The sequence below is a fragment of the Phyllobates terribilis genome, unplaced genomic scaffold, assembly GCF_046119375.1.
Source record: "Phyllobates terribilis strain yellow unplaced genomic scaffold, ASM4611937v1 Scaffold_5__5_contigs__length_657084704, whole genome shotgun sequence".
Classification (NCBI taxonomy): Eukaryota; Metazoa; Chordata; class Amphibia; order Anura; family Dendrobatidae; genus Phyllobates; species Phyllobates terribilis.
Window position 1 is genome coordinate 164,136,463 of NW_027362765.1, and position 11,727 is coordinate 164,148,189.

The following is an 11,727-nucleotide window of genomic DNA, read 5'->3' on the forward strand; positions in this document are numbered from 1 at the left end:
TATTGAAAATAAAAAAAAAGTTATGTAAATCATAATATGGTGACCCAAAAAAATATTATTTTTTCAAAAGTAATTTTTTATGTGGAAAAGTGGATAGCATAAAAACTTATATAAATTTGGTATTGTCGTGATTGTATCAACTCATAGAAATTTTTTTTTTTATGACAATTATACCCAACAGTAAACGTTGTTTAAAATAAATGAAATTTGTTTGTCCATTTTGTCTCCCTAAGGGTTTAATAAAAAGTGATCAGAAAATGCATGCACCAATAAAAATGACAGTTTGTCACTCCAAAAAATGCCCTAAGAAAGCTATGCTGACGTATAATGTTTATGGCTCTCAGAATATGACGACCCAAAAATAAGTGTTTTTTTTTTTTACAAGTGTGTATTTACTGGACAATATAATGAAACATAAAGAAAACTATATAAATTTGGTATCGCCATATTTGTACTGACCTGCAGAATAAAGTTAACTCTTTATTTGTGCAGCATGACAAATAGCGCAAAATTAAAAATGCAAAAAACTGGCTGTGAAACGAAGGGATTAATAGAAATTTAACAGATTACTATGCAGTTTATAGCTGATGATGGTATATGAGGCAAGGGTTCTCTTTTTGACCCTGCAAAACTGCATACACAATCCTTATACAGAAATACAATCTGATAAATTTGCTATATTTCTGTTTCTGTTCCTCTTGAAGAACCTAGAAACCACCCATCAAAATATTCAAACAAATGAGTCTCTTGTGAAGTACAGAAAACAATTGTCCATGTTGAGAAGGACTGCCCAGGAACTGGAAGTTGAGCATGAAGTTCTTCTAAGCTTGGTGAGATGCCTACTAAAGCAATAAAGGAGAACTCAAACCAGTGTTATAGCTATAGCACAGGAACATTTATTGTGTGCCTGTTTTTCTCTACGTTGAAATATTAACACATTCTGATACCATAGCTTAAATGACAAACTAAGCTCTACTGAAAATATTAAAGGTTCTTTAGTGAGTATTAAAGGGAACCTGTGAGTAAGAATTTCCCTAGAAAACTTAACATATTATAGGATAGGGCAGGGGACCACATTTCCAAGGATACCTATTCCATTGTAATCCGGCACTTTCTTACAACGAAATTTGTGTTTTATCAATGTGCAAATAAAGACTGCAAGTGCACTGGTTGGAGTATCAGTGCACTTGCAGTCCTTGATACATCTTCGCCTTTCTCAGATGGCTCCGCCACTGTTTCTAGAAGAGAGCAGAAGTGATGTCACACAACAGAGCCTCTGCCTCCTTTATCAATCAAACAGGGGGGCTAAGTGCCAGTGCTGGAATTTGTTTGGGATGTCTATAGCATGAGAATAGTCAGGGATGCTGGGGTCCATCAGCTACAGCAACCAACTAGTTAGTTATGACTGGATGGTGGAAGGGGCAAGAGAGACCAAAGAAGTGAACCAAAGTAACATGGCAGAGAATCAATTACACACATTTTATGTCCTGAACTCACATGCTGATAAAGATGGGTATAACATAGTAAGACCCTATTCCAAGTTTACCAATGGGGCACCAGTTTACCAATGGGGTAGGATTGGTCATGAGGTTCCACATAATGTACTGAATACTGAATTTCAGTAGTAGAAAGTGTTGATGAAGATGTTCACACTTTCACTTCACATGTAAGAGCCTAGTAAGTAATTAGTTCGGATTGGCATGATGGAGCGCTGTCTTTTTTTAACCTTATTAACTATGTAACCTATGAAAATTATCTTTTCATTTGCAATATATGTCATTCATGCTATAACAGTATTATGTAATGTCCAAATGCATTTACAATGTTCAAGGAATTGGAGGAGGAAGCATTTTCCTAAACTTCAGATTAGACTCTTTGTAATAATTTCCTTTTATATTTATTGTAGACCTCTGCTCAGGAGGGAGCTCTGTATGAGACTATATCCGGCTATGATAACCAGCTGCAGAATATCCAGGAAATGGTGGCGAAGAAAGAAGATGAGTTGTCTATGCTGAAAACTGAAGCTGATAGATTGGCATCTGACAGTAGGTTATTGTGCTACCTGAAAGATCTCCTTGAAATGGAAATACGGACGTATGCTCTGTTGATGGATCAGGAGGAGAACAGGTAGGACAATGGCAAAATTCGAATTTAGGTGTACCTATATTTTTTTTACTCTAGCCCATCTGTTGTGGTGAGATGTTTCGTAAGGCCGGGGCCCCATTGTCAGTATTTGGTCAGTATTCGGTTAGTATTTTTTCTCAGGAGTGGGAGCCAAAACCAGGTGAGGAACAATCAGAGAAAAGGTATAATAGAAACAAGTCACCAATTCTGCATTTATCACCCACTCCTGGTTTTGTCTCCCACTCCTGAGAAAAAATACTGACCGAATACTGATAGTGGGGCCATGGCCTAAGAGGGATACCTGTATGTCTCATATCAGATGCCTTGTTGTTGAGAAATCATCTCTTAGCACTTTATATAAATGACCTCTTCCAGGCTATGGGGTGGATGTTACTTTGAAGAAAACTCCACCTCCAGAGATTATTTTACATGAAGGGGGAGTTACCAGTGTGAGACAAGTAACTAACACAGAACAGGAGAAATGGAATTTGTCTTCTTGCAAACACATTTTTTGCAGCTCTCTGAGCTCTGCTGTATTGTAAAAATATTACAACCCTGTCTGCCTGTGAGCTGGAGGCTGAGAGGAACCTACAGATGTGTCAGGTATAATCACACACAGCTCTGCAGTGAGATCAGGAGAGCAGAGAGCGGCCATCACACATCACACGGGTAACCCCCCCTTCAATAATCTCTGGAGGCAGAGTTATCATCCAGACAGCGTCTTTCCCAGAGCCTGGAAGAGGTCATTAATATAAAGAGATAAAAGATGATTTATCCACAACAAGGCATCTGATATGAGGCATACAGAGAGGACTTTTCTCAGCAGTCTATAACCTGTATGCCCAAGTTAATAGTTTAGATAGGTCAAATGTGGTGACAGATTCCCTTTAAAGGGCTTGTCCAAGTTTGAGATGAAAGTCTGCAGTCACTTTAGGTAACTAAAGGCTTCTGAATTCTCACAGCGCACGCACTGCCCACTTTTAGCATTCTCCCTTGCCATTGGCAAGAGTGGATGGTCATGTGAGCACAAGTATGCGATTTATATATACAAATCACATACATTCGGTTTCATGACCTTCCACTCTCACCGCCAACGGCAGAAAATCCTGACAGTGTGCAGTGCTCACAGTGAGTATTCAGAAGTCTTTAGTCACATGGAGTGACTACAAACTCATCAGAAACTTGGACAACCTCTTTAATGCTCCTGTCCTATATAAAAATTAAAAATCTATACAGACATCTCCGGAGAGGGGACATATCACCCTTTCACCCTTACATTGAACATATGGGATTAATTGTTGCTGGGAAAGAGAGAAGCGAATTGTAACTGGAAAAGTGAGAGAGGACTGACATGTCAACCTCCATTGAACTAGGGTCCTACTGCAGTAACCAGGTAATTACAAGAGGATATTTGCTCCGAGAAACATACACCAGATTTATTTATTTATGCAGAGATGGGGAGGCATCTCTGATCAAAGCACGGTTCTGAGACGTTTTGGAACCAGTGGTCATTGATGAATATTGAGGTTTGCATTGATCCAAAATTTATGGGTGATATATTTTTGGTGTCGTAGCGAAGGGACAAACATAACACATTCATTCGCATCACCATAACGCTATTCTAACCCCTCCAAATTAATAAAGGTCAGACCTTTATTTGTTTTGGTTCCTATAGACAGGTAAAGTTGTGATAAGAAATATGCCGACAATATCTACCAACAGGGACATCCAGTTGTAAAGATATCCTGTAGGTTGGGGATTTCATAAAATTCTAAAATGCCTAATACATCCCATAACCAGCCCCCACATGAGCTGACCAAGGGGAGGTTTCTGGGCATAACCTGGATCTAATAAAAAGCAGAATTTAGGTTTGTGTATTTTGTCAGTCCTGAAAGGTACAGCTAGCTGTGGGTTCTGTCCATTTTCTGAAGGAATACCTCCCTCCGCTAAGCTCTGAGCCATTTCTTTGACATCAGATTTAGTTATTTTCTTTTGTTATATCTTTTATTTCATGTAATTGTGTATATATCGTATTGTTTGTTCCCATTTTATATCTCTTTGTATATTTTTTTATAAACATTACCTACCTTTCCGGATTAGAAATATAAAACTGAATAGCTCTGTTCCTTTTGCTCTGTAAACCGCACCCCTGAAGATATACCCTACCTGAAATGGGTGTCCAATCAGCCTGTATAAACGATTGGTGGTGGCAGCTAGTAGTTCTTATATATTCCATGCATTGGAATTGGAGGTACAGTACAGACCAAAAGTTTGGACACACCTTCTCATTTAAAGATTTTTCTGTATTTTCATGACTATGAAAATTGTACATTCACACTGAAGGCATCAAAACTATGAATTAACACATGTGGAATTATATATCAATTGCATAATTGTCCTGAGGACTGGAGGCAGTGGAGTTGCATTCCCCTGATAAACTGGTGGCAGCAATGGGATTTACGCAACCCCCCCGGCTGTTATCCATGACAAACTGGTGGCAGCTGTGGGATCTACGTGACCGCCACGGCTGTCCCTTTACAGTTCCTAACATAAATAGACACATAGTAACCCTTAACTTGTCAGATGGCACAACACTTTATTAACATAGCCATGTATCACGTAATCTTACAAGTTATGAATTGTTACATGCGTACAGGATCAGAACCAATAACAGCACAAGAATCCATCACCAGAACCATGAGCAGTACATAAATACATCACTAGAACCCCCATCAGAGCAGAAACACAGCATCACAATCTTCATCAGTACAGAAATACAATACCAGAACCAACAGCAGTACAGAAATTCATCATCAGAACCCACAGCAGTACAGAAATTCATTATGAGAACCACCAGCAGTATAGAAATACATCTGTATAACATCCATCAGTACAGATGTAACGTGTCGAAAGGCGGTAGTCGTGGGCGAGCTGCTGCTTCATGATACTCTGGCACTTAGCAGAAAAATCATGTCTTAGTCTCAATGTGCTGGTGTCTGTAGGCCGCAGGCCTCCGTTGTCTCCAGGCCTCCATCTTCCGGAGCTGTCACACACAAATCTCCCTTTGCTCCCCATACTGTGTCCACATTCATTCCCCCCAACCTCCCTCCCCATACTGTGTACTCAAATTTCTTCCTCCTTCCCTTAATTACAATAAATTTTCGATGTCTTCAGCTCATTTGGAGCAGTTACCACACCAAACTTCTCCCATCTATGCGGCGCTGAGGAGTGATGTCAACAGTGTGATCACATGACCTAATCAAGCAGCTCACGGCACCCTGCCCCGGAAGGGCCGAAGTCAGTGCTTCAATTGTACTCGCACCTAAAAGAAGTGAGTACAATTGATCACTGGGAGCCGGCATGCTGCACCTTTTCTAAGCTGGCTGTCAGCTTGACAAACGACTCAGAGAAAGGCCGACTCCCACTTCAGGGGGTGGAAAAATGCAGCCCCCAGGGAGACACCTTAGACCGCTGCATCAGACGGCCTGATGGCGCCCCTATGCCTTCTGCATCTTGGGAAAATGCCCTGCCTGCCCTCCCTAAATACGCACCTGATAATTCCATTAAAAAATATTGTTACCGAGCATGACTAAGCATCAGACTCAAACGTGCCCTACCCTGGACATGTCTGATGCTGAGGCTAGGAGATATTTCACCAAATACTCTAGGCATGCAATGAAATAGAAAGGTATGCCATGATCATGTGGTTGGAAGATGTGATAAAGAAGAACCATATTCAGCAAGAAATGTGGTTTAGTCATTGCATGTACAACGTGGCCAGTTCAAGAAGTGCCGTCTGTGTCTTTAGCTTTAGCTGTAAGCCACAGGTTGTCCTGCTGAGAAGTGGAGATGTTTTTTCTGCCTAAAGAGCTAAATTGTATTCTACTTCTTTACATGCATATTGCACTGGCACATAGAGATACAATGACTGTTTCTCCACTACATTAATAAAAATGTAAAAATGTTAATACAATTGTAACGCTGTGTATATTTGTTTGGCAATAGAGCACATCAAAATTACATCTTGTTTCATGTTTCACAATAAAACAAGACATCATATAGTGAACCTTACATTATAAGAAAGGTATGGCTGTTGGATCTATAAATGAATAAACAAAATAAATCAAATAGTGTGAAAAATGCATCACAAAAAAAGTCCTTGTGTATATGTACAGTATGTATTATGTGTACTTGTGTATCTTTTGTAAGCTTGTGTGCATGGGTGTAGTATGCATATGCATGTGTAATGTATAAATGCTGGGTATAATGTATTAGTATGTGCACATTTTATTTTATTGTGCCCAATTTATATGCATATAAATGTGTGTGTGTTTACACTAGTGTGGCATGATGGGGACTCGGAAAGAAATCCCCATGCAGATCTGTCATTAGGTCAGTACAAGTGGTAATGTTGTCCAGTAGCAGACTCAGACAGAAGGTGGCCACTGTGCAAGAATAATATATGGGCCCTTTTCCAATAGTATAATTATTATAATTCAGAATGCTCCATGCTTTGCAGATGAAGATGAGCCCCCTTACCTCTGGGGCCCCTGTGCGACTACACAGGTTGCATTAATGGTATTTCCACCTCTGTAGCTTCCGATGTAGTCAGAGGATGAGGCTAATGATTCTAATAAAAGAACCCACACTTTGTTTTCAGTTTCTACCCATGCCACCAAAATAGAGTGGCATGTAAAAGTTTGGTCACCCCTGGTCAAAATTGCTGTTATTGTGAACAGTTAAGCAAGTTGAAGATGAATTGATCTCTAAAAATTGCTGTTATTGTGAACAGTTAAGCAAGTTGATCTCTAAAAGGCCTAAAGTTAAAGATGACACATTTCCTTTGTATTTTAGGCAAAAAAAAATATTGTAATTTTTTACATTTGAAAAATTACAAAAAGCAAAATGGGCCGATGCAAATGTTTGGGCACCGTGCATAGATAGTAGCTAGTAGCACCCCCTTTTTGAAACTATCATGGCTCATAAACGTTTTTTCTAGCCGGCCAAAAGTCTTTCAATTCTTGTTTGAGGGATTTTCATCCATTCTTTCTTGGAAAATTCTTCCAGTTCTGTGAGATTCCTGATCGTCTTGCATGCACTCCTATTTTGAGTTCTAGCCACATGTTACACGCATGCCGCTAGGTTCAGATAGGGGTGAGACAGGTTACATGAATTCTTTGGAATCCTGGGGGAACCGTTACTCAGGGCGACCATAGACCATGTGCTGCAGCTTCTCTCAGGCACACAGGGGTATTGGCCCTCAGGCACAGACACGTAGATTGTTTCACTTGCTGACCAGACACACTTGACAAGAGTCCTCATAAACAGTAGAACAGTAGCATTTAATAAGAAGCCGCACAGCCAGTGCAAGTTAAGTCTTATGAGCAACAGGCTCCAGTGACAAACAGTACAGTTTCCTTAGCAGCACAGCAGTTCACAGTCTTCCCAGTAGTACAGGACAGCACAGTTCTAATGAAAATCCACATTAATGAACACAGCATTCTTTACAGCACAGTGAGATGGAGGAGGGGGGAAGGGTTTGCTGAGGGAGATGATCCCTGTGACACCATTTCTTACAGTCCTTATCTTTCTGCTTGACAATACTCTGCACTGCTAGTTCAGGAACTCTACCTGACCTGTGCTTAGCTTCATTCCTGACTTGAATCCTTTTCACTTGCAGGGGCACTTCTGTCAGATGCAGAACACACACACCACCTTTCTCTTCGGCTCCAGACAGACAGTACACAACTTCCCCACCATCCCCCTGGGGCTCTGCTAAAACACTCCCCTTCTCCTGTGACTGTGTTAACCCCTCTAGTTGCTGGATGCTTCTGGAGCACAACACTTCCTGTCTCGTGCTTGTGTTACTTCTAATAGTTGCTGAATGCTTTTAAAGCAACAGCACTACATCTGCATGTCACACTCTGCAACAGCACTACTTCTGCATGTCACACTCTGCAACAGCACTACTTCTGCATGTCACACTCTGCAACAGCACTACTTCTGCATGTCACACTCTGCAACAGCACTACTTCTGCATGTCACACACAGATTTTCAATGATCTACAGATCAGGGGACTTTTCCAGACTGATAGATCTCAATTACTTTGTTTCTCATTTGTTCCTGAATTTGTTAGGATCTCATCATGTTCTCTAGCTTTTGAGGATCTTTTGGCCTTCTTCACTTTGTCAGGCCGGTCTTATTTAAGTGATTTCTTGATTGAGAACAGGTGTGACAGTAATCAGGCCTGTGTGGGGCTAGGGAAATTGAACTCAGCTTCCCAAAGATGTGATAAACCACAGCTAATTTATGTTTTAAGGGGCGGGGGGGAATCACTTTCTCACACAGGGCCCTGTAGGTATGGATTTATTTTTCTCTTAATAATAAAGACCTTTATTTTAAAACTGCATTTTTTGTTTACTTGTGTTGTGTTGTCTTTGTCTATTATGTAAATTTGTTTTGTAAAGTATAGGCTGGGCTGGGTCAGATGCATGAAATACATTTGTACATTTGTCCCCCCTCCTCCCTCCCCATGCCTAGGGGCTCTCTTGCGTGTTTTAGGAGCAATACACTTTTTACTATCTTTCTAAAAACTATGATGACCTCTTTCTTGTTGTGATTGTTCTATTTTTTTTTAACTAATTTTTTTTCCCTTCTAACATATTTTTATACTCTCTTTTTTTCATGTAGGATGGAAGACTTACTCCACGAGCAACCTTATGACATTACAAACGACAGGCAAAGTAAGTTTATTATGTTATTTTCAATACAATGACAGGCTGTATAAAAAATTGGATGAGAATAGTGATTATGTGAAATGTTTAACTTTTTACATAATTTGTTGTCAGATAATAAAAATTAAGAACATTTTAGGTAACCCGTGGAGATGTAATTAAATGTGAGCTACATTAGAAGTACTAAAACAAGGAATAGATCCAAGTTGTGAATTGGGAAGAACTGCAATACCAGATGACTTTTTTCTAATCCAGGACAGCCTCTTTAACTTTTAATTTTTTCTGTTTCCTTCTTACTTTTCCCTTTCACTGAAAAATGAGTCACTGTAACTACACCACTATATTCTCGGTTGAGGTATTGGTTAAAGTAAATATTGTGCAGATTTTCCAAAGATTGTGAGTAGAGATAAGTGAATCTTTTCGGAACAAATTCATTGCAAATTTTGCGAAAAACTCAGATTTACTAGAATCTGAATTTTCCAGGATTTCATTGTACAAATCTAGCAAAATGGAGGCAGCCCGTCACCATTTTGCTGGAGTCTTCATAGGGACAAGAAGGGGTTAAAAATAAAGAACAATTATACTCACCTGTCTGTAACACTGCCCTCCTCTGGGTCTTTAATCTTATTATTACTATTCACATAAGGCGCTTGTCCAGGCTTATGACATTGATATCTACTCATTAGCTGCAAAGAGCTGATCAGTGGAAGTGCCGGCCACAAGTTAATCTATTGAGTGCGCTCCCTGACCCATGCTCAGTGGAGACGCCTAGCATCGGATGTCCATGAATCTGATTAATAAGACAAGAAAATGCCGGTTCTTAAAGAATCTGTCCTTTATTTTATTTTCATGCGACATGATAGACATCTAAAATCGCTGATGCATTTTGGACAATGTTTGAGCTCACTCATAGCCATGTACTGAAAGGCTTTCTGTACTAAAACTAAAGAGAACATTCCCACTTGTGACATTCCTATTTTTTAATCATGGGGGTGGAAGGGTAAATTACTATAAAACCTATAGAGAAAAACAATAATAATAATAATAAAAATAATAATAGTGCTAGTTAAGATTGTGTCTATAATTTAAATCTGCATTGTCCGAAGCGCGTCAACCATATTACATGCTTTCATGTTGCATGAAGATAATTAAAGAATAGTTTTTTTTAACAGAAGAAACAAAGAGAATGCATTTTTTTCTTATCTAATTCTAACCTGCATTTAAAGAGAGCCTGTTATCAGGATCAGGCATGTTGAATTAAAGGTATGGGCATAAAGGTGCTGTTCTACTGATTTAATAGATAAATAGATTTAGTGTATTAATCCTCAGCCTGGTTGTTCTTTAATCATCATTAGAAGTTTGGGTGCAATAAGCTGTTCGTGCATCGGTGCAGAACTGTGGGTAGGGTCTTCATCTCTGCCATGGCCCCTCAGCTGCCTCTGGTGTTCATATATTTTCACTATGGAGGACTCCTAAGTTTTATATTAATCTGTTCTGCTCTTCCTGCTCTAAAACAGACTGCCTACAGATCAGACTGCATTTAGTGAGTATGTGACAGGTTTCCTTTAAGGTCTGATTTTTTTTTTTTCTAGAAACAGTACAACGCTGGGCATTGGGTTGAGCTGCAAAGCCAGACATAAACTATAGACAAAGATGGTGGTGTTTCTGAAAAAAGAAAAATCAGACCCTTTCTTCTCACACATCAGAATGACATATGAATAAGGATCTATAAGCTGGTATGAATGAGTCTCAGGCTTCATTTTCAGTATAGAGCACTCCCACAGTTCCATTTCCCCATTGACTTCAATCACCTAGTAATGGAGAAGGAGTGTAGGGTTACATTGGAGGAGGCCGCAAGTAGAAAGTACCATATAATCAGACAGTAGTTTAAAATTGCCTCTCTGTTATGTACATTGTTATAATACCATGCCCAGATCAGGACACAGTTGCATCATTGACGTTTTCAGTGTTTCTGTTTTTGGTTTCAGAATCAACGTCCGTAATCACCAAAAACTCACCAGTTCCAGGCAGTGGATACCCAAAACGTGGATCACAATTTCTCCAGTCAAATTAGTACCTGTTCCTTGCACTAAAGGGTTAATAAATTAATTTATTGATTTAATATTTAACTGTCATTTATCTTTGCAAGCAATTATGATAGGAATACAAAAGATTTCTGCTAAAAATCTCATAGCTTAAATATGTCTCCAATGAAGAGCTGAAACTTTACTTGTAAAGATGCAAGAATAAACCACACTCTGTTTAACACGGTGAAGTGCTAAATCATTATTTAGCGTCTGGTCACTATCAGATATTATCTTCAGGATCATACTGAGAAGACAGAGGGCTTGGTAAACTAATATAGAAAATGGTACACACATTTTGCCTTTTTTCAGGAAATTGCTTGCATTCACCTTCATCAATGCTGGAGAACCTACACTACTCAACATTGAAACTGCAACACCAAGAAGGAGCAGTTGTGGAATTATAGAGATCACAGGATCAATAGACATCAGTGGCGTATCTAGGCAGGAAGGCGGGGCAGGATTTGGCTATTGAGGTGTAAATGCCAGGTCCCAGTATTCAATTGTATTCTCGTCTTTCTGGCAAGAGTACAATTGAAACCCTGATCGCTGGAACTTCCGGGTCAGGACTGCATCAGAAGTGTAATCAGGTCATTTGATCATGCTGCTGACATCGCTCTCCTGCACCGCATATGTGGTGAACGTCAATACAGTAAACGCTCCAATGGAACTGAAGAAACTGAAGATTTATAGTAATATAATTTCTGTAATTTATTGTGAGGTGACAGTATGGGAGACAGTATAGCGAGCGGTGGGAGAAGAATGTTTTGGGAGACAGTATGGG

General features: G+C 39.5%; 1 protein-coding gene across 4 annotated transcripts in view; it reads left to right on the forward strand.

Moving 5' to 3' along the window:
• LOC141270996 (keratin, type I cytoskeletal 13-like) overlaps positions 1-11,118 on the forward strand; it is a 33,894-nt gene extending 22,776 nt beyond the window's left edge. For 2 of the 4 annotated variants that reach the window (XM_073681095.1, XM_073681096.1), the window contains exons 6-9: positions 705-830; positions 1,907-2,127; positions 8,816-8,868; positions 10,827-11,117. In XM_073681095.1, the coding sequence (XP_073537196.1) occupies positions 705-830; positions 1,907-2,127; positions 8,816-8,868; positions 10,827-10,933 (507 nt within the window). In that variant the 3' untranslated portion in view covers positions 10,934-11,117. Of the gene's footprint in view, positions 1-704; positions 831-1,906; positions 2,128-8,815; positions 8,869-10,826 lie in introns of all 4 variants that reach the window. The other 2 variants (XM_073681092.1, XM_073681093.1) reach the window with 2 other exon arrangements.
• The last annotated feature ends 609 nt before the right edge of the window (positions 11,119-11,727 follow it).